We start from the raw sequence: 24,182 nt of genomic DNA, 5'->3' as shown, positions 1-24,182 counted from the left end.
CCATGCATGACCACTGGAAAAACCATAACCTTAACTAGATGGACCTTTGTTGGCAAAGTAATGTCTCTGCTTTTTAATATGCTGTCTAGGTTGGTCATATCTTTCCTTCCAAGGAGTAAGTATCTTAATTTCATGGCTGCAGTCACCATCTGCAGTGATTTTGGAGCCCAGAAAAATAAAGTCTGACACTGTTTCCACTATTTCCCCATCTACTTCCCATGAAGTGATGGGACCGGATGCCATGATCTTCATTTTCTGAATGTTGAGCTTTAACCCAACTTTTTCACTCTCCACTTTCACTTTCATCAAGAGGCTTTTTAGTTCCTCTTCACTTTCTGCCATAAGGGTGGTGTCATCTGCATATCTGAGGTTATTGATATTTCTCCCGGCAATCTTGATTCCAGCTTGTGCTTCTTCCAGCCCAGCGTTTCTCATGATGTATTCTGCATATAAGTTAAATAAGCAGGGTGACAATATACAGCCTTGACGTACTCCTTTTCCTATTTGGAACCAGTCTGTTGTTCCATGTCCGGTTCTAACTGTTGCTTCCTGACCTGCATATAGGTTTCTCAAGAGGCAGGTCAGGTGGTCTGGTATTCCCAACTCTTGAAGAATTTTCCACAGTTTATTGTGATGCACACAAAGGCTTTGGCATAGTCAATAAAGCAGAAATAGATGTTTTTCTGGAACTCTCTTGCTTTTTCCATGATCCAGTGGATGTTGGCAATTTGATCTCTGGTTCCTCTGCCTTTTCTAAAACCAGCTTGAATATCTGGAAGTTCATGGTTCACGTATTGCTGAAGCCTGGCTTGGAGAATTTTGAGCATTACTTTACTAGTGTGTGAGATGAGTGCAGTTGTGCAGTAGTTTGAGCATTCTTTGGCGTTGCCTTTCTTTGGGATTGGAATGAAAACTGACCTTTTCCAGTCCTGTGGCCACTGCTGAGTTTTCCAAATTTGCTGGCATATTGAGTGCAACACTTTCACAGCATCATCATTTAGGATTTGAAATAGCTCAGCTGGAATTCTACCTCCACTAGCTTTGTTCGTAGTGATGCCTTCTAAGGCCCACTTGACTTCACATTCCAGGATGTCTGGCTCTAGGTGAGTGATCACACCATCGTGATTATCTGGGTCATGAAAATCTTTTTTGGACAGTTGTTCTGTGTATTCTTGCCATCTCTTCTTAATATCTTCTGCTTCTGTTAGGTCCATACCATTTCTGTCTTTTATCAAGCCCATCTATGCATGAAATGTTCCCTTGGTATCTCTAATTTTCTTGAAGAGGTCTCTAGTCTTTCCCATTCTGTTGTTCTCCTCTATTTCTTTGACCTTGGGTAAAAGATCTCAAATCATGCCATTAATAACACATAGGACAATAAATATTTGTCAGAGAAATGAAGGTAAAGAGTTCTGTTTGAAGCAGTGTAGAATAGAATAGCGACTGTAAGGGCCTGGATCTTTGATGTCTTGGGTTTAAAAATGATTCTTAGCCACTTCAGTCTTAGTCTTTTTGTCTGTAAAATGGGGGAAATATCGGTACTTAGCTCAAAGATTTTTGTGAGGATCCAGTGAGCTAGTACATATAAAACAATATAATACCTGGTGCTTATAACATTCAATGAATGTTAACTATCACTGTTTTCAGTATTATTATTTTATGGTGCATTCTCTTTTTTATGGCATCCAGGACAGGTCTTTTAATTCACTCATGATCTTGGAACTCTCTCTGATTTTAGAAAAGCTTTTTTGCTTCTCATTAGAATTGTAAGAAAATTGTTTGGGACACAAAAAATTGAGCTGACAATTTTACTTTGACCAACTAAGATTAAAAATGATCCTGTCTCTCTAAACCATCATTTAGATTAACTAATTAGAAACATTAGATTAACTAATGTTTCAGAAACGGTGTTGACCAGCAGAAGACCTACAAGAAAGCTAAATTTGACTAGTCATTAAGTAAAAGAAACCTGATATATTTTCCAGTTAGTGGAACTGGAACTGGATCTCGCCTATTTTCTATCATTTTTTTCTAGATAAGCTCTCCATAACTGTTCTCTCAGACTGTTAGATTAAACTCGTTTTTAAAGTCATATCAACATGCTGAAGACTTCTGCCACTTTCATCTGCTATTCTAATCTGTTGGCTTATAATGCTGTTCATTGAGTGTTTTACTACAGTACTGTGATCGTTGATAACAGGGTACAGAGCTTGTTCTTTAGGTTAAATTAAAGCCAAAAAAAAAAGAGAGAGAATCATCTTTAGTTGCAGACTTCGACTGTATTGTACAATAGTTTAAAATATAGGTTGTCATTGTCATCTTTTAGTCACTAAGTCATGTCCAAGTCTTTTGCGACCCCATGGACTGTAGCCCACCAGGCTCCTCTGTCCATGGGATTTCTCAGGCAAGAATACTGGAGTCGGTTTCCCATTTCCTTCTCCATAAAATATAGGTATGTCAATACAAATGTTTTTTTCTTGTGCTGCTTTAGCATAGTTTTGGTAGAAGAAAACACAAAAGTAGTCAGCCCAAGATAACAGAAGAATCTCTAAATATCAGAATTTTTAATGTCTTTTTGAATGAATGTTAGCTCCATTTTGAAATTTGACCTTCACAGATAGTGTTTTTGCATTTCTTTTCCTATTCCTTCATTGGGCCTATAGTAATGTTAGAATCCAGTGGAAGATTTTTGAATCCCATCTTCTTAAGTGGACAGTAGTTTTCCGTTTCACTCTTTACTCAGCTGTTATTATGTAACAGTATACTTTTCTCTTTTGATTATCTCAAGGTTATGGGAAATTTAATAAGAAAAAAGATACCAAAAAGTCATTATATAATTCAGCCATATTTTTAACATATAAATACCTCCATGAAGCACATACCTCCTATGCAATTAAAGGCTCTCAGATTCTTTTTCTCCTCTTCCTTGGTTAAAACCCTGGAATCTCTGTATAATGTATGTCACTATCAGTCAAGTTGAGTCAAGTAGCCATGAGGGAAAATAGTTCAAAATTAAGTCAAAGGATAATGTGGCATTCAGGCAGACAAAAAGGCCCTGCTTCTTTGAGAACTTATATAACTGAGAAAGAAGAAAGAATTCAGCTTGTACCTACATGTGTCTTTTCATGAGGAACTAGGTGAGTTTAACTGCAACACTGACCTGAGCCATGGGTTGGGTCCTCAGGGCTCAAGAGAAAGCAGAGTAGTCTTGGACCAGAGCTGGGCTGTCAGATCACAAGGCTGCTCATCGAGGAAAAGCTAAGAGTCAAGCGACAGACTCTAAAAACCAGTACCACATTTCAAGGAATACAAGTGGATTTATTAATGAGAAACAGAGCCAGGAGTCAAGATCGAAGGGAAGGTAATTAGAAAGGGAGCAAATAGGAAGGGTATAAACTAATTGCTGCAAATAGTCTTTGTCACCATTCTGGTTTTTGTGGGTTTATAGTTACTTGAGTATCTTATGTTTGCTTAGATGTACAAAGACAGGTCGGGCTTCCCTGGTGCCTGCAAATTCAGGAGGCACGGGTTCCATCCTTGGCTTGGGAAGATCCCCAGGAGAAGGAAATGGCAACCCACTCCAGTATTCTTTCCTGGGAAATCCCATGGACAGAGGACCTTGGAGGGCTGCAGTCCATAGAGTTACAAGAGTTGGACATGACTTAGCGAATAAACAACAAAGACAGATCAGTCAGAAATTGAGTAGATTTAAGGTAAAAAGAGACTACGAGGGCAGAAAGTGAAACATTGCGCTTATAAGAAAAGCAACAACAGAGATCTCAGATGGATGTTTTATGCCAAGTGACTGAGATACTTCTGAAATGGTGTATTTTTACTTGATAAGGAATTTGTATCCTGAAATTTCTCCATATTATAATAGAAATTAGTGAAATGTGTGAACAGGCTATTCTAAACAGCCTATATTTAGTCACTGCTGTCTGGAGAAGTTACCACAAAAGGGAAAAGAAGTAAGGAAAGTTTTGTGATAGCAGGGTTTAAATCTGTAGAAGAGAAATTTCTTCCTTTTTGATCCTGTAAGGATGATGGTAGTGAAATGTTCACCCAGAAAAGCAACAGTAGAAATCCTACTGAGAGAACTTTCTACTTGAAAGCTACCTAGGAGGCTCTGCATTTCATCATCATCCCTCTTTTTAGTGTGAACAGTCGAGTTCTTAGACATTAGACATTGTTGTCGTGAAGTACTAAAAAGATAATGTATTTAAAAACATCTTGTAAGTTGCAGAGTACTATACAGATGTTAGTGGTTATGTCCTCGGAATCCAGTGCCCTCCAAAGACTCTTACTAGTCTTTCAACTCATTTCTTTCTCTGATTTCCATATCCCTATTAATAGTATCTCTTTCAGCCTCTCAAACTAATTCCAAAGCTTAGTTTTTAAGGCCTTTTGTAGAAACGAAGTTTTTTATGATTCCTCAGTAACTAGACGAACGTCTCTTTACTTTGTGTTCCCTTTCCCCCATTGCACTGATTTTCAGTTTTTGGTTTTTTTATACATATGTTTCTGTTATAATATCACATATGTGTTCTTGAGAAAACTTCACATTCTGCAAAATCATGGACTAAAAATAAACAAGGGTTATGGGAAAATAGGGTTATAAGCAGATCACTTAAAATTTATATAACTAAAAAAAGAAAGAAAAATCTATATAACTTTGTAATCAGAGCCCTAATAAAATAATAACAATCCTAATTAAAATGTTAGCACAGTTAAATTTCCACTGGCATTTGGACCTGGAGAAGGAAATGGGAACCCACTCCAGTTTTTCTTGCCTGGAGAACTCCATGGACAGAGGAGCCTGGTGGGCTACAGTCCGTGGGGTCGCAAAGAGTTGGACATGACAGCGACTAACGCTTGCACCTAGAAATGCACTCAGACCATCCTTTGTGGTTCTCCTCTTGTGGCTCATGTCTTTTTCTTCAGCAAATAAGGCCTCAAAAATATCTGCTTCTCATAGAAACTTGTGTCATCAAAATTAAAAGTACAATATGAAGATATCAGTCAGTTTTGGGATGTTGTTTTGTTTTTCTTTTTGACACAGATAAACATCTTTGCATTCTTTTCATTCTCATTTTCCCTTTCCCCGTGTAGCTTAACATTGTGGAAAGTGCAGCAGTTCTTAAAGCTGCAAAGCCAGTTACTTCTTAAAAAAACACTACTTTCCGTTGAATTTTCATCTTTTTCCTTAACATATTGGTGAAGCATGTTCTTTAAGAGGAAGCTTGTCCCTGATCTTTTCTAAATATTAACTTGCTGAAAAATTACATACAAACCAATATGCCTTCTGTGTTATTCCCATGTTTACCATCTCGTAGAGCTAAAGCACATTAAGAAATGTATTTTATAGAAGAATGAGCTATACTGTTTTATCCTCATTGTCTGTGAACTCACTGAGGACAGAAAGTGTCTCTAACTTATCTCTGTATCACCTCCAGTGCCTGACATAGTACCTTGTGCTTTAGAGAGTGATCACAAGTATTTGTTGGCTCTAATTAATGTGTTCTACTGCATAATAAATATAAATCTATACTGTAGGGAAGTCTCCTTATGGGAGAATTGATAAAACCTAAACATAATTTTGTCTGCTTTCCTTTGCTGTCAGTACCTGCCCTCTTAAGATCATAAGTGTTCATTTACAGATTACATGCTGTCACATATTCATATCTCTGTGAACCATGTTGAGACATATTGTTACATATGATGCTTCTTGGAGATTAAGCCTGTTCTCCTATGTAAAATTCTGCCAATGTGTCTTCATTTCACTGGTCAGTCACTAACACTGAAAGAAGGCAGTCGAGTTTTACAAGTCAACTGGTAAGTTCTCTTGTGTGCTGTATTGACTGAAGCAGTAGAACTAGTGGTGGGAATAATGTGTATTTCTTATTTTGGCAGGGAAATTGTAATCTCTCCCACATAAGACCCTAGACTATCTCAGTCAAAGGAAAGAAAAGAGGAAATAACCATGGTTAAATTCATATTTGTCTTAAGCAGTTACAATGAGAATTTATGTCCTTATTTAATTCTTATCTTAGCCAAAAGGCATCTCATTTTCTGTAGTTGAAACAGTTGCTAAACCTGTGACCTGTACATTGCCTTAGTAGTCATCTTGTGTGCTCAGTCACTTCAGCCATGTCCAACTCTTTGCGACCCTATGGACTGTAGCCCGACAGGCTCCTCTGTCCATGGGATTCTCCAGGCAAGAATACTAGAATGCCCTGCCCTTCTCCAGGGGATCTTCCCAACCCAGGGATCGAACCTGCATCTCTTATGTCTCCTGCTTTGCAGGCAGATTCTTTACCCACAGAGCCACTGGGATGCCCAGTGATCTTAGTCATGATATCTTAGTCAGATGTATCACTACCATTCAATAATTCTTAGAACTAAGATATTATACATCACCCAAGTGAAGGGAGGATAAAGAACAGTTCTCTGTTTTTTCAGAACGTAAAGAGGCTCCTGCAGAACCCCAGAGTGACAGAGTTTGATGCTGCCCGCCTGGTGATGCTTTATGCGCTACATTACGAGCGACACAGCAGCAATAGCCTACCAGGATTAATGATGGACCTTAGGAATAAAGGTGTTTCTGAGAAGTATCGAAAGGTAACCAGATTTATATATGAATCCTGCCAAACAGGAACCAACTCTATTGTTACAGCCTTTTAGTTCTGACAGATGATGAGTCATACTGTTTTTATGGGCTTCCCTGGTAGCTGGGTTGGTAAAGAATCCACCTGCAATGCAGGCGACCCTGGTTCGATTCCTGGGTCAGGAAGATCCACTGGAGAAGGGACAGGCTACCCACTTCTTGGGCTTGTGGCTCAGCTGGTAAAGAATCCACCTGCAATGCAGGAGGCTGGGTTCGATCCTAATTCTGTCCTCTCGTGTCTTCATTTCCGTAATAAAGTTATTTTCTTCCTGTTCCCCCAAGCAATAAGAAGTTGTTTCTCTCTCTCTCTTTTTTCTTTTTTTAAAACAAAGCTTGTGTCTGCAGTAATTGAATATGGTGGTAAACGGGTCAGAGGAAGTGACCTCTTCAGCCCCAAAGATGCTGTGGCTATTACCAAGCAGTTCCTCAAAGGATTAAAGGTATATTGCTATGTTTTCCTAAATAAGAAACAGTTGAAGCCCCTGACCCTGAGAGTGAATGAATGTGATCTTCCAAGTAACTTCAGGATTGCCGCTGATTTAGTACTATGTCAGTTAAATGAGAGACTTCCCAGGTGGCGCTAGTGGTAAGGAACCCGCCTGCCAATGCTGGAGACATAGGAGATACAGATTTGATCCCTAGGTTGGGAAGATCCTGTAGAGGAGGGCATGGCAATCCACTCCAGTACTGTTGGCTGGAGAATTCCATGGAAGAGGAGCCTGGCAGGTTACAGTCCATGGGGTCGCAAAGAGTCGGACACGACTGAAGCGACTTAGCATGCGTGCATGCAGTTAAATGAAATTAAAGCAGACGGTCTCTTGAAAGCTTTTTCTTTAAATACTTTTTTTTTTTTTTTAATACTTTCTGTATTGGAACAGCATCAGCATTGGCCCAAACAGCTAATAAGGGAATAGTAAGATATTTCCAGGAAATACCCAAGAATAAAAAGGCAGCCTGTTAGTCATAACTATTTTACTCCATTTGTTTATAATTTAAGGTTTGTCGGGTAGTTTTTCCTGTGACAGAAATTAAATATGAAGCAAGCAATTATAAATCTTTTAAAACTACCTATTTTCTTAATATGGTCAAAAGTTCGTTGTAATCTGCTAGCCTTTCTTTATGTTTCCTGAAATTTTTTCATTTTCCTGAGTGTTTCTAGTCTCTTTTGCTACATAGTCCTTTTCTTTTTATTTACCTATCATATAATATTTTCTCAAAAGAATGAATCAGTGAAGAGATAAGGAATTTAAGCAGTTGCATTTTAAAAATTCCTTTATAATAGCTAGCCTTAAATTACAGAGTATTTTCATAAGATTGGAACATTTCTATTGATAAAAATAATAACTAAAATTGTCCTAAAATTCCTGGTTGACTCTTACCCCTTGAAATCGCTATTGCATGTCCTTTTCTGATATGAGTATCATTAACAGTTACATTGCACGTTTCAAAGAAAATGACATAAGAACCATTTCCCCCTGTCTTAGGGAGTAGAAAATGTATATACTCAGCATCAACCTTTCTTACATGAGACCCTGGACCATCTCATCAAAGGAAAGCTTAAAGAAAACCTGTATCCTTATCTAGGCCCCAGCACACTCAGAGACAGGTAAGAGAACAAAGATATTAATGATAAAAATCAGAAACACTAAGAAAATAGGAAATTTAGGGTACTATAAGAGACTACAACCAAGATTCTGTCATTCTACTCTTCCTTTCCCAGTTGTTTCAGTTCTCAGGTTCTTCTGGTTTTACATGTGTCAAAGTTAGATTTAAATTCCTCTATCAAGCCTGAGTATTATTTCTTTTGGAATACAGAAACAAATGTTTCGGAGCACTCCAGATACTTGTGTCCTGTCCTTAAGTATCAGACTAGTTCACTTATGCCATTTAAGGTTCAGTTCTGTGGCATCTAGCATTTGGAGTTTCAAACATTAAAGCTGAAAATAGATTTGCTGCTTGATTGCCATCCAGAGCAGGTTGTTACTATTTTTGGCGAGGACTGGACTTTGCCAAATGTGGCCAGTATACACACTGAGACCTAATTAACAAAGGCCTTTTGTCACACTGGAGGAAAGGATGGTTTTCTTTTTAGGTATTAACTGAAGGAAGCAATTGTCATTTTAATCCGGTGGTTTGTTAAGTTTTAATAAAAACAAAGCTTGTCCAGAATAAACTTACATAAGCCAACCTGAAATTTTAAATATACATAAATTCTACCTAGTTATAAATTCTATACAAAAAAAAATTTATGTATTTTTTATTGGGACCACATATTATAAAGAGCCTAATATATGTAGCTGAATCCTATTAGATAGATTGATTTGCGAATTGTTACTGTTGGTATAATTCTTCTATTATTTCAGCTAATTGTAATCTAAGGCCTTGGAAGAATAGTGTTTTATGAATGTAATAAATTTCCAAAAGGAGAAAAATGTTTTGAGGTACATAAATAACTTTTGTATGATAAAAATGTATTTTTTCACTTTTTTTCTTAAAAAAACTCTGTAGTCTGGTAACAGAACAGAAAAAAATTCTTTTTTTTTTTTCTCTTTTCAATTTTATTTTATTTATTTTTGTATTATTTTTTTTTAATTTTATTTTATTTTTAAACTTTACATAATTGTATTAGTTTTGCCAAATATCAAAATGAATCCATCACAGGTATACATGTGCTCCCCATCCTGAACCCTCCTCCCTCCTCCCTCCCATACCATCCCTCTGGGTCGTCCCAGTGCACTAGCCCCAAGCATCCAGTATCATGCATTGAACCTGGACTGAAACATGTAAAATATCATGTATGAAAAAAATTCTTTTTAAAAATCCAGGGTTGAGAAGCAGAACATCTGGGGTTAAATTCAGACAGTATACTCATTTGGAATCAAAATTTAGAAATGTCAAGCAAAGTGGTAAAAAGGAAAGCCAGCCCAAAGCTATTCACCTGAGTGGCTTTTTGAAAAACAGTATAACTCTATTAAATAGGCTTCTAATTAACATGATAAAAGTAAAAATATTGATTTTTCTTATGAATTTCATATAAGAATTATTGAACAAGAAATTAGCTAAAGGGACATAATAGATCACCAGAAGAGTGGATGATTAGTTCATGACAGCAAACCTTTCTAATTTGGGGAATTCGTTTCCAAATAAATTTCAAAATGATGCTCTTCCAGCAAAATGCACAATTTATCAGTTGTCAGCATCTGTTAAAGCATTTGTCACTATTACCTAAATATATGTTAATAATTCAATTGCTTCATCCTTTTTTATAACAAATATTTGAATGCTTTCTGTATGTCAAGAACTGCTTAAGATGCTGGGGAAGTAGAAGTGACAGGAAAGGCAAAGAACCTGCCTTAACTTACATGAAGGAGACAGACAGTAAAGTAGTAAACAAATAAAAAATATAATTTGGATGAGATAAGTGCTATTCAGGAAATAAATAGGATAATAAGCTACAGAGTACTTTGTCAAGGTGGGGAGGGCTACTTCAGATGGAGAGAACCTCTCTAAAGAAGTGATATTGAAGATGAGTTTTGAATTACAAGAAAGAACCAATCACATAATGATGAGGAAGAAAAGCATCATAAGCAGAGGATACACCAGAACAAAGTCCTTGAAGAAAGAAAACTTGGCAAGTTCATGGAACAGAAAAAAATCCAGTGCAGTTGGAGCATAGCAAGTAAGGAGGAAATAAGTTGAGAAGTAGGGCTGGATCACATGGGGTCTCGTAGGCCCTGGTAAATATTTTTTTTGTTTTTTGTTTTTAAGTGGCATAGAAAGCCACTAAAGAGCTTTAAACATTCAAATGACATAAACTGAACCATGTATTAAAAGATCAGCTTTTGGGGAGCATGGATCATTGAAGGTAAAATTAGAAGCAGAAAGACTACTTAGGAGGTGGCTGCAGTAGTCCAGGTAAGAAATGAGGATGCTTTGGATAAGGAGCCTGGGAGCGAAGGTAGAATCAATAGACTTACTTAATGGGAGTAGAGTAATGGGACATGGGTAAGAGAGAAGTCAAGAATAATTCTCAGGTTTTAGAAGGAAGTCAAGAGTTTTATTGTTAAATTGCAGATGTCTGTTAGATAATTGGAAATGTTCAGTGCTAAATTAGAAGTCGTCAAGATTTTGGTGACTTAAAGCTATGTCACCTTTAAAGGTGATTAGATCACTCAGGGAGAGAGCATAGAAGGGGGAAAGAAAGAGTCCAGGACTAAGCACTGAATAGAGGATATGGAGTCAGCAATAGAGACTGAAGAAGAGACAGACAGACAGGAGGAAAATCAGAAAAGCTTGATGTCATAAAGATCAAGGAGTGAGTGGTTACCTAAAGACTAGTCTTCTGAGACATAAAAAGTTGAGGACAGTGAAAAATCCATCAGATTTGGCAATATGAAGGTCTTCGATGACTTTATTCCCCAGTTTCAGTGAGTTTGGAAGCCAAATTAGAGAGGGTTACAAGAAATAAGATAGAGATGACAGATAGATGTATGTAACACTTTTTAAGAAGTTTTACATGAAGAGGGTCAGAAAATGGGATCATAGTCAGAAGAGACTGTGGGCTTGGGGGAAAGAGAAATTCTAGAGCACACTTATAATCTGATGAGAATTATCCTAAAGAAAGAGAAATAGGTAATGCAGAAGAGAAGGGGGAAGAGTTGCAGAAGTGAAGTCTGAGGGAGCTAGAACACAAGCAGAGGAGATTTTGATGGGAGCAGAGGTGCTTCTTTCACTGTAGTAGCTTTGATGGTGAGAACATGGAAACCACCTTGTCTGATTACTTCTATTTTTTCAGTAAAATATGACATCAAGCTATTAGGTGAGGTACAGGATAAAAAGAAAAAACATTGTGAAATTGTTATTTTTAGGCTTGGAATCAAATTTACTAGGGAAATGTAAGTAAAACTTCTAAGCAGGGTTGAGTGCCCATTGGAGTTTTGTGTTGTTAGTTTAAAATACAGCCCATGAGCCGAGTTGTGTGATTTTTCTCTAGCAGGTTTTAGCTGCGCTAGAGTAAATGAAGAGAAGGCTGATAGCTGGGTTCAGCCAGGATTTGGGGAAATGAAAAAAAAGGAAGGTATTGGATAGTGAAAAAAGTATTGTTGAATGAATTGGAGGTAATTGATGAGGTCAAGGAATTATTTCTTAGTAGAGATATTAGCATAAGTGAGTTGAAAGTTGAAGGACTGGTTATTAGAGAAAGAAGTCTTGTATTCAAGATTGAGTGGGTAGCCGTTCCCTTCTCGAGGGGATCTTCCCAACCCAGATCTCCCACATTGCAGGCTGATTCTTTACCAGCTGCGCCACCAAGGAAGCCCTTTTGTATTGCAGATACTTGTAATGAAAACGTTTATATTATAATCATGGGTGTTGGTGGCTGTGAAGGATGGAAGAACAAATCAGTATGGGTGAGGAGACTGGGATGTGAGATGATGTTAAAGTCACTGAAAATATTGAAAGGAGCAGGAATGAAAAGGAGGACAGTAAACCAGAGTTAAAGTCTTCAGGGAATAAGAGAGTGACCAGGAAAGGAGGTCAGGAGAAAACAGTGCAACTATGTCATGAGCTTCTGAGACAATGAAAATTGTGAAGAAGGCAGAAAATTGGCTATGAAGCTGTGGTAGGAGGCACAGAAGATGCGTCTACCGCCTCCTGGCCCTGTTTTTAACAGAAGGAAGGCTGCAGAGGACTTGAAAAGACCTGCTAAACAATATACTTATAAAAATTTGCCATATAGATATACTCGCACAAGTACACAAAGACATGTACACAAGGATATTTACCAAAACATCATTTGTAATGGTGACCAAAAAAAAAAAAACCCACCCAGAAACAAGGTAAATATTTTTCAATGGAGAACTGGCTACCTAGATTATAGTACATTGCTGTGCATTCTTCTTAAGAAATGGCATAACTCTTCATGGCGTGATACCAAAAACTTTCTAGGATATGTTAGATAGAAAATCAAGATGCTATAATACCCCTTTTGTGTAAAACTGTATATTAGCATAAATGTGATTGCATACATAGGTGTATATAAATAAGTCTGTGCTTGACTATACATATATTTATATATCTATGCGGGCTTCCCTTGTGGCTCAGCTGGTAAAAAATCTGCCTGCAATATGGGAGACCTGGGTTCAATCCCTGGATTGGGAGGATCCCCTGGAGAACGGAAAGGCTACCCACTCCAGTATTCTGGCCTGGAAAGTCGCAAAGAGTCGGACACGACTGAGTGACTTTCACTCACTCACTCACATATATATACACAAACACATGTGTGGTTATGAATACAGTAAATATATCTGAAAGAATAAATAAGAAATTTTTAATAATGGTTACCTCTGGATATTAAGACGGTAGTTGTAAAAAAAAAAAAAAAAGACAGTAGTTGTATACACATCTATCTTTCCCACTAGGTATTAAGTACTTAATCTTAAAGTAAGAACTATGTTTTATTAATATTTGGGTTTTTCACAATATTTAACACAGTGCTTTACATATAGATGTTCAGTAGATTTGTCAGATTTCTTATGTAGCCACCTGTAGTGGTTGACATGATAAGACTTAGAGTTGGGAAATTTAAACTAAATAAATTTGATTGATATTACCAGAAAATTTCAATGTTTGCAGTTTGCCTGTACAGTATTTTGATTCTGTATTCACTTAGCCCCACCCTAAGCTCTAGTCACTGTCTTCACCTTAGATCATCACATTTAAAAGAGTCATTGATTATAGTCATCTTTATGGTTAACTTAAGTGTCATCATGATAGAACTTCTTGATTTTGTTGTTACTGTAATAGTAGAAGATATCAAAGGAGATCTGGCAAGAACACAACTTTGCAAAACCAGGAACGATTGTAGAAATGTTTTAGCCCTGAGCTGAGTTAGTGGTTAACCTGTTTGGCGGTGTAGCTATATCCACAAGTTAGGTTTGATCTTTCTCCGCAGATGGTACTTTCACAGATCTCATTGAGGCTAAATTTCTTTTCTTGCTCCAGAATTGCTTTTTATCCCTGATAAAAACAAGCAACTGAAACATGTGATGAGAAAATGAAGCTATCTGGTCAGGCATTCCAAATTTAGTAGAATTCAAAAAGGAATTACTCGTTCACATTTGTACCAACCGAGTAGAATCTTGCTTTTGTTTCTATGGAAGCAGCAGCCCTTTCTCATTGGCCTTTTCTCCTCCAATCCATGCTCATATGATCTTTAACCATCTGTAAGTACTAATTCAAAAATTTGAATTTTAGCCATAACAGCCCACAAAATAGGTAAAATATTGCCTCTTAAAAGTTTTAAGTTTTTCTGCTTAACTTAATGATTAATGATTAAAGTAATGATTTCCAGAAATATTGTATAAATGTTTTTATCTTCCAATAAAATTTGTTGCCATTTAGTCCAACTCTTTTGCATCCCCATGGACTGTAGCCTGCCAGGCTCCTCTGTCCTGGGATTTCCCAGGCAAGAATACTGGAGTGGGTTGCTTCTCCACGGGAACTTCCCAACCCAGGGATCAAACCCATATCTCCTGCTTGGGAGGCAGATTCTTCACCACTGAACCACCTGGGAATAGGGTATAAATTCATTGGGTTCTCAAGGTGTCCCTGTATATCTATATACAGCATGAACAGACTAATGTTTTCTAATGTTTGCTATCTGCATTAATTAATGCTTTCAGTTGCTATGGTGAATTACAGAGCACAGGAAGATGTGTACAAAGAATTGAACTTGTGTATTCCACTTACCTTTAACCATTATATAAAAATGTTTTACTGTTGGCCTCATCAGAACATCTACTTTTAAAATTCACCAGAGAAAGGAATTAAATGGAAAAATGTCAGAGATTTTTTATTTTTTTCCACCGATGTTCTTCCTTAAGCCAGCCTAAGTAGTAGGAAGTGCAGGAAGATACATTTATTAATGTTTTCATAACCAAATGTGACATAATCATGTCTGTTAGATACACAACTGAGTAAAGTTCTATTAGCCTATCCCTATGTAGGTTTGTCCTTACATTGATACAACCTAAACTCACAGTTACCACCAGTGACATTTTCTTCCCTCTCCAGCAATACGAAAATACTCTGGCACCCTGAAATTATCAAACTAAAATGTAGTATTCTCTGGCTGTGTTAGAAACCCACTTGAATTTACTCCTTCCCAGTTCTTGCCTTTCTTTTCCATAAGAAAGATATATACTCTAGAAGCAGATGATCGGCAGAGGGCAGCTATGGAAAAGCAACATCATGTTCCAGGATGAGCCTTGTTACTCTGCTCAGCTGCTTTTTAAATTGACTTATCAGACCAGGGACTTTCCAGGTGGCTCATATGGTAAAGAATCTGTCTGCCAGTGCAGGTGACACAGGAGACTCAGGTTTGATCCCTGGGGCAAGAACATCCCCTGGAGGAGGAAATAGAACCCACTCCAATATTCTTGCCTGGAAAATCCCATGAACAGAGGAGGCTGGTGGGCTACAGTCCACAGTGTCACAAAGAGGTGGACACAACTAAGCATGCACACACACATATCAGACCAGGACCTCAAAACGAAGTGTTACTGTCCAGTTCCACTCGTCAGTCACGTGTACCCCTGTAAGAGAGAAACCTGCTTCCCTTATTCTTAATGAAGCAATCTGTGTAATTCATGAGTATTTATTGAAAATAAGTTGCAAGATGGGTCTCAGGCTATATTCATCCCTTAATGTAAAGAGCACTGCTTATGGAATGTTACTGTAAAAAATACTCATTTTCTGGCAAAAAATCATTTCAATTTTGAGGATTTTATTATTTCTGAATACTGTGACTGCCTGTATTTTTTCTCCTCTTGTTTTCTAAATATGTAGGCTAGCCCTAGATAGCTAGACCTATTGGTAGACCCTACATAGACCAAATATTGGTAGAATGTCTTCTTGATGGCACATTCTTACAACATTCGATTTTTTTTCCCACAGAAATCGTCCTTTAATGAATATTAAACCAGTTGAGACTGCACTTGAGAAGCCATTATTATCTCAGAATCACTGGTACCTCTAGAATCAATATATTGGGAAGAATTAAAAACATATATCCTTAGAAATTTAGTGATTATTCATTATTCACTTTTGCTATGGTAAAAGTTACAGGGAGTCATATCAGTTTTTAAAGTTACAACCAATTGTAGTTTATTTGATCCCTTTTTCATGAAATAAACCCCTAAAGATCCTGACAAGAGCGGAACTTGAGTTTTAGATATTCATAGAAATCTTAGAAATACTAGTATTTCTAAGAGAAATACTTCTGTAGAAATATTAGTAAGAGTTGAAACAACACATATCAGATGTAAGAAAAGACAAGGACCTGTATTTTGCCTGAATATTCAGTCTCCGAATAATTGAGAGATCATCATACTTTGCAGAAAAATATACTATCACTGTTATATAACTCTTAAGCAAATTTTTCTGCAAGAAAAAGCTGGCCAGTAACTAGAAGCAAAGATGTGAAGGAAAAAACCTTGATAGTGTAGAAAATGTTAGTCATTCGTAGACAGTGATGATGCTTTCCTATAAGTTTATAAAGGATTTATAAATTTATAGGAAGTTTATAAAATAATCTGGTGTATAGTCTAAAGCACCAGATTACTATTGGATTAGTAACAGCCTTAAGGCTCATATCTACTTCTCTGTACTACTAGAGGTGATCATACAAATTATATATTAGGGCCACTACAAATTCATTGTTTCTCACCTCACTTGGGCCTTCAGGGGTACTCAATCAGATTTATGTATCCTTAGATACATAAAGAGAGAGGAGAACCCTCTCTCTCTGTCTTATTCACCACATCAGTTTAGAATGTTTGCCATAATCTCCAAGTCACCTAACCGACACCAGTGTTTCTGCTTCACAGTGAAAAAAATTGCATGTGTCAGACATTAGCTCCCTCAGTGTCTGCTGCTGCTGCTGCTAAGTCGCTTCAGTCGTGTCCAACTCTGTGCAACCCCATAGACGGCAGCCCACCAGGCTGCCCCGTCCCTGGGATTCTCCAGGCAAGAACACTGGAGTGGGTTGCCATTTCCTTCTCCGATGCATGAAAGTGAAAAGTGAAAGTGCAGTCGATCAGTTGTGTCTGACTCTTCGCCACCCCATGGACTGCAGCCTTCCAGGCTCCTTCATCCATGGGATTTTCCAGGCAAAAGTACTGGAGTGGGGTGCCGTTGCCTTCTCCACCCTCAGTGTCTAGCCCATGTGTATAGGATTAGTTAGATATATCTACCTTTATCTCCTTCCTTCATTCTAAAGGAAATACATCCTTTCCTTATTTAGAACTAACCTCTTTGCTATCACTAGTTTTAGACTCCTACCATCGCTTCTGAAGCCTTTCTTGAAATTATTTGCACTGTCTCTCCTTTCTCTTTCTCTCCCTCTCCCTCTTCCTCTGTATTTTCAGCTTGTCTTCCTCTGGTTACTTTCCTGCAGGCTCCACACTTACTCAGGTTTCTCTGTTAAGTAATAAGTTTAAAGCCCTTGAGTCAGGGTTCTCTTCTAACCTATCTTCCCTTCACAGTCAAGCTTCTTGGATAAAGTTACTGCCTTCACTCCTCACTTCTTCAGTCCATATACCCTGGCTTCTTGCTTCACTCTAATACACTGAAACATTTCTTGAAAAGTTGCATTGCAAGAATATACACAGTGGTCTCTTTGAATCCTCACTTAACCATTCTGTGCTTCTTAAGATTCATCTCTTGGCCTCTCCCTCTGCTTCTCCCCCTACCTTTCTGACAATCTCCTTCTCAGCAGCCTTTGCTAGCTACTCTTCTTGCTTTTCCTGTAAATCTTAAAGAATCCACTCCCAACTCTGTCTTTTGGTTCTCTTCTCACTCTTCTTGATCTCCCTAGGTAGAATTCATCTGTTCCCATGGCTTCAGTTGCCACTTGTTTTCAGGGAAATCACCAGGTCTCAATGTCCAGATGTCTGGTGGACAACTCCACTGGGATGTTCCACAGGTATCTCAAAGACAGCATCTTTTTGTCTTCCTTTAAGTCAGTCAGTCTTGCTTTCTTTGTTCTCAAACTTAAACTACTATAGCTAGTCACCAAAGCCAGAATTCTTAAAGTTATCATGGATTCTTCTTTTATCCTCATCCTTCACATTTAATCATTGACCAAATACTGAAGAGTCTACATTTTTTGTATCTTCTATGTCCAGTCCTTCCTCTCCACTTCTGGTATTTCTTAGTTCCAAATTTTATCATATCTTCCCACAAGTCTTAATAGCCTTTTGTTCCCCAAATTTTCCCACCAGCAGCCCCCAATTCATTCTCACATAGCTGCCAAAATTATCATTCAAAAAGGCAAATCTGATCATGGTAACCTGTTACAGCCCTTTGGTGATCCCCCCATGACCTATGAGATTCGAGATTCTCCCTCTCACTGTGTTGTTCAGTGCCTAAGTCATATCTGACTCTTGGCGACCCCATGGACTGCAGCAAGCCAGGCTCCAGTGACTTTCCAGGCTCCTCTCACTATATCTCTAACTTATATGCCTCACACCAGCCATAAAGGAGAAATTAGGATGACTCTGAAGTTTTTGTCCTAAGCAAGTTAAAAGATAGATTGGCCATCAGCTAAGATGGGGAGAGCTATATGTGGAACAAGCTTGGAGGAGATTAGGGATTTGAACATGCTGAATTCAGATGTAAACTGAACAGCCAAGTAGAAATGTCAAATAGATACTTAAGGCTAGCCTTTAGGAGAGAGATCTGGGCTAGATATAGAGATTTGGGAATCATCAGCAGATAAATGCATTTTAAACCACAGAACTAAGTGCAATCACCTAGGGAAGTGCAGTTCAATAGAACTTTCTACATGATGGAAATGTACTATATATCCATGCTATCTAATAAGATAGGCTACTAGCTATATATGACTTTTGAGCACTAAAATAAGGCCAGTTACACTGAAGAACTGCATTTTTAATTTTAATTCATTTAAATTTAAATAGCCATATGGGGTCGCTAAGAGTCGGACACGACTGAGCGACTTCACTTTTGCTTTTCACTTTCATGCATTGGAGAAGGAAATGGCAACCCACTCCAGTATTCTTGCCTGGAGAATCCCAGGGACAGGGGAGCCTGGTGGGCTGCCATCTGTGGGGTCGCACAGAGTCGGACACGACTGAAGTGACTTAGCAGCAGCAGCAGCATGTGGCTAGTGGCTACTACATTAGCCAGATCCAGGGAGTAAGTGTAGATCAAGAAGAAGGGAGGACCAGTGACTGGGTTCTGGACATTCCACCATTAAGAGGTCAAGGAGATGAGATGAGACCATCATGAGACACTGAAAAATGTAAACCAATGAAGTAGGAAGAAAACCAAAACAATATGATGTCCTGGAAACCAAGTAAAAAAAGAATTTTGAGAAAGACCAAATGATCAACTTAATTTAAAAGGATCAGAAGCCTCGATAATACACAGTACTCACAGGATATGGAAAGTAGGCACTTTCCTGAACTGCTGGTAGAATGACATCAGTGGAGCACCTTGGAGATAACTACCAGAATGTTAAATGCACAATATGTCCACACAGCCATATATAAAAGGCAGTTTATAAACTGTATATAAAATACATACTAAATATATACATATATATGCATGTATCTTATAATAAAAATATGTAAATTTGTGAATACATGTATATACACAAATTTATACACATAGTATCTCTGAAAGGATATACATAAGAGATGAGTAAGTGTTTGCCTCTAGAAAGAAACTGGGGTACAAGAGTACTGAGGTGAGAAGAAAGCATTTTTTTTTTTTTCTACAATATACCCTTTTTTATGTTATACCATATGCAAACATTTATCTAGTCAAAGCCAGATATTTTATTTTATTTTGGCCATGCCACACAGCTTGTGGGGTCTTAGTTCCCCTACCCGAAATAAGTCAGGGCCATCTGCAGTAGAAGCACAAGAGTCCCAGCCACCACACCAACAGGGAATTCACCAAAACAATATATTTTAAAATTAAGAAAATGATTGTAGAATATATAGCACTATGTGACACTTAAAGCATTGTGGTGCTAAGTACATTTTTTCCAGTGGGTAGATTTGAATGAAGCTTATTTTGGCTTAAAAAGTAACATTTCAAAGGCATAATTTTAAGTCCTAAGTTCACATAGAAATGTCATAATTGACTCTGCTGAATCAATTGCAAAATAACTATCCCTTCATCATTGGGAGTCTTCATTGGGTATCTCTGAAACTCAGAGATTATCTGAATATATTTTTAATTTTTTTTTCTTTATTTTACTTTTGGCTGTGCTGAGTCTTCCTTGCTGCCTAGGCTATTTCTCTATTTGCAATGAGAAGCAGCTGTTCTCTAGTTGCAGTGCTTAGGCTTCTCATTGCAGTGGCTTCTCATTTCAGAGCACAGGCTCCAGGTGCGCAGGCTTCAGTAATAGCAGCATGTGGGCTCAGTAGTTGTGGCTCCTGGGCGTAGAGCACAAGCTGAGTAGTTGTGGTGCACAGACTTAGTTGCTCCGCGACACGTGGGATCTCCCTGGACCAGGGATGGAACCTGTGCCCACTGCACTGGCAGGCAGATTCCTGTCCACTGCACCACTAGGGGAGTCTCTGAATATTTTTTTGGTTTGTTTTGTGTTTTAATTGAAGTGTAGTTGATTTACCATGTTGTGTTAATTACTGCTGTACAGCAAGTGATTCCATTATACACATGTATACTTTCATTTTATATGCTTTTCCACTATGGTTTATCACAGGAGACCGAATGTATTTCCTTGTGCTATCCAGTAGGACTTTGTTTATCCATTCCATGTGTAATACATCTACTGACCCCAGACTCCCAGTCCATCCCTCTTGCATTTCCCCTTCCCCTTGGCAACTACGAGTCTGTTCTCTCTTACTGTGAGTCTGTTTCCACTTCATAAATAAGTTCATTTGTGTCATATTTTCTGACTTACTTCACTTAGAATGATAATCTCTAGGTCCATCCATGTTGCTGCAAATGGCTTTATTTCATTCATTTTTATGGTTGAGTAGCATTCCATTGTATTTGTGTATCGCATCTTCTTTATCCATTCATCTGTCAGTGAACATTTAGGTTGTTCCCGTGTTTTGGCTATTGTGAATAGTGCTGCTATGAACATAGGGGTGCATGAATATTTTTGAGTTATAGTTTTGCCTGGATATATGCCCAGGAGTGGGGTTGCTATATCATATGGCAATGCTATTTTTAGCTTTTTGAGGAACCTCCCTACTGTTTTCCATAATGGCTGCACCGGAACGTTTTTAAATAGCCACAATTTCTGATTCTGTTTTCATGAAGTCCCACAAGAACAAATACTCTCTTGGTTAGTGATTCCTTTAAGATGTTTTAGAATAAGACAGAGAGACAAACAGAAAGGCCAGTGTAGGGTTGTTGGGGCTTTGGGGAGCTTTTTTTTCATGATTTATACATAAGCATGCACATCCTTTGACTAAAGATGTTTCTATTTAATTTTGTGCTGTAACCTCCAAAATAGATGCTTCTACTTGATGTAATTTTAAGTAATGTCCAGTAAGTGATTTAACAAAGTTACTTGCCTACTAAGATTAAGTAATTTTATCTCCTCTTGATGACATGAGAAAAGAGCAAACTTTGACAATTTTGAAAATAATGTAGAAACAAGGGAAAATAACAAGATCTCCTTCTTGTTAATATCATCTACAGAAGGACCTAATAGGAGGACTACTCGCTTTTGTTATAAAGCCATTTTGATAACAATTGAAACAGTGAAACAACACAGTATGACCTAAATGAGGCTAGTGACTGAGATGATGTGTCACAGTGTCCCATATCAACCACCCACGAGTTCTTTGTTTGTTTCCATGGTTTCTTTTTCTTGGTTTGTCAAAGGATTGAGGAACAAAGATTTTAAGAAGAGGTGGGATTCTAGAATTAATTTTTGTGTCTCATTCTTTTTTTGCACTCAAAATACTAAATGTTTCTAGATCCCGTGTTATGGGGACATCCAAATATACCAGTACTTTCCAAAATACTTTGAGGTGCTTGGACAGAAGCCATTGTAATGACACTGTACTAAGTATTTGACAAAGGGCTTATATATGAAAGGAGATGTGTAAGCATAAATTACTGTTATATTGATACCATATCACAGTGAAGTACTCTTCAGCCTCTTGAATATAAAAGAATATTTCTACATTTGGTTCTAGCAAACACTATTGTGCTATTCTGAAATCCACAGCACAGAAATTATAAGACATCCGCTCATAAACAGAAAGCAAATCACTATTCAGCATTTCCTGCTCTGTTTCCTGCCAATTGGAGATAATTAAAACTTTTTTTAAACCTTTTATTCTATTCTGCTTTAATTCTGCTTCCTTTACCAAAAAAGAAAGATTCAGAAATTAAAACTGTGTGTATAATAGTACAGCATATCTTTGCCTTTTTTCCCCCTTATCCTATAAAACTAACTTTCTTCATTATTGCAGACCTCAGGATATCATTGTGTTTATCATTGGAGGAGCCACCTATGAAGAGGCTCTAACAGTTTATAACCTGAACCGTACCACTCCTGGAGTGAGGATTGTCCTAGGAGGAACCACGGTGCACAACACAAAAAGGTAAGGGAGAACATTCAGGCCTGTAATTCTTTCCCCTTTCCCAGAGAAGAAGACTTAAATTCCCTTCATGTAGAAGAAGTAATGTCAGTGCTGACCAAACTGAATACGAAAATGAGTAAGATAAAGAGAGAACATAAAAAATAAGAAAACAAGTGCCTGGAGAGAGAGGTAAAAGAGCCGTGGATTCTGAGTGGCTAAGAGAAGCTAGTTTCATGAAGATGATAGTGTGGAAACTGAGCCTTGGAGAAAAAAATGGACATAAGGCGGGAGAGCACGTTCTAGGCAGATTTAACCACGTGAACAAGTAACGGAAAGCTATAGACAACATACATAGAAAAAGAACAGCAAGTAGTCAACTAGCTGGAATGTATGTAATAAGTGAAAAGGTTAACTGAATGCCATAATTGTGGAAGGCCTTGAATTCTATGCTGAAGAATTTTTTTCTGCTTTCTTATGTAGAAAATGAGGAATCATTGAAAGTTTTCAAGCAGTACAGTTACAAGAAGGTCACAGTAATTTAGGAAGATTAATTTGGAAGCTAAAGGTAGGAAGGACAAAGGATGAGGAGGAAACTAGAGACCCATGGCATGATAGTTAAATTTAATGATTGGGAGCCCTGAGAGATCCATGCTGAGCCATGTATACATAGATACACAGGAAGGCATTAGAGGTGTTTGTGTACTTTTTCACTTTGTATTATTTGCCTCATTGAGCTTTCTGTTTTATAACCTGCATTTTGTAGTCTGTGGTAAAAACTTCTTATAGTTCTAAATATATAATCATTCATTAAACAAATATTAATTGAAAGGTAAGATAGACTGGATTCGAATCTTCCCTCTTACCATTTTTGTGAATTTATGCAAATTAGTTAACCTCTTTGTCGATTTCCAGAGCTCACTGTCCATTTATGTATTTCTTTTCGTGAATTTCCAATTCATGTTCTTTGTCACTTATATAAAGGATAGTGACCATTTTTCTGTTATGTATTTTGCAAAACATATTTTCCTCTATTTGGTATTTTTGTTTTGTTGTATAAAACTTTTCTTTTTTTTTAACTTTTATGTAGTCAGAGTTACCAATGATTTTTGCCTCTGATGTCATGCTTAGAAAGTTCTTTCCCAGTCAAGATTATATAAATACTAACTTCTATTTTTTCCCATGACTTTTAGGGCTTGTATTTAAAGTTTTTTTGTATTTATAATCTATCAAATTGTATTTATAATCTATCAAAGTTTTATTTTGGTGTAAACTGTGTGTGAGAGCTTATTTTTATAAAATTTGCAGAAATATTACATGTGCATACATACATAATTACACACAGAAAAGTATACAAATGATAAGCAGACAACTCAATGACATAACACAAAGTGAGTACATCCATAACCACCACATAAATCAGATAACAGCATGTTATCAGCACCTCTGGAACCCTTCCTTATGCCTCACGTCCCCTTTTTTGCACAACTCCATGTACAATAATAGCTCTTATGACTTCTGTTATTATAGTTTTACCTGTCCATAAAAGATACTTGTTGAATGAATACAGAATGGTTAAAATTAATCAGTTCTACTTTTCTTACAAATAGATCCTTAGACAAATCTCTAATCCCCTTCAACTTATAAACTACATTTGTCCAGCATTTTTATTCCACTTTTTTTTATAACCCCAAATGAATCATTATTTTCAGTATTTATTTTCAGTATTTTTTCCACATATTTACTTCTCCTCGCTCTTCATCCTGGTCCTTCTTTCCGATCCGATTTTCTTCTTACTAGAAACATCTTATAGTAGTTCTTTCAGGTCATGGTCAACTTGATGTTTTTGTCTAAAAATATCTTAGTTTAGCCAAGTTTAGAATTTCAGGTTAATAGTTTGGTTTTTTTCCCCAGCACTT

At 37.4% G+C, this 24,182-nt stretch overlaps 1 protein-coding gene across 1 annotated transcript in view; it reads left to right on the top strand.

Annotated features, from left to right (window-relative positions):
* The window catches only part of VPS45 (vacuolar protein sorting 45 homolog), a 66,662-nt gene that overhangs the window by 18,685 nt on the left and 23,795 nt on the right, over positions 1-24,182 (top strand). Inside the window, 4 exon segments of the mRNA NM_001083501.1 lie at positions 6,460-6,618; positions 6,997-7,104; positions 8,149-8,270; positions 22,156-22,287. Coding sequence (NP_001076970.1) covers positions 6,460-6,618; positions 6,997-7,104; positions 8,149-8,270; positions 22,156-22,287 — 521 coding nt within the window.

This window comes from Bos taurus, chromosome 3 (assembly GCF_002263795.3).
Source record: "Bos taurus isolate L1 Dominette 01449 registration number 42190680 breed Hereford chromosome 3, ARS-UCD2.0, whole genome shotgun sequence".
Taxonomy (NCBI): Eukaryota; Metazoa; Chordata; class Mammalia; order Artiodactyla; family Bovidae; genus Bos; species Bos taurus.
This window is presented reverse-complemented; position numbering and strand designations above follow the sequence as displayed.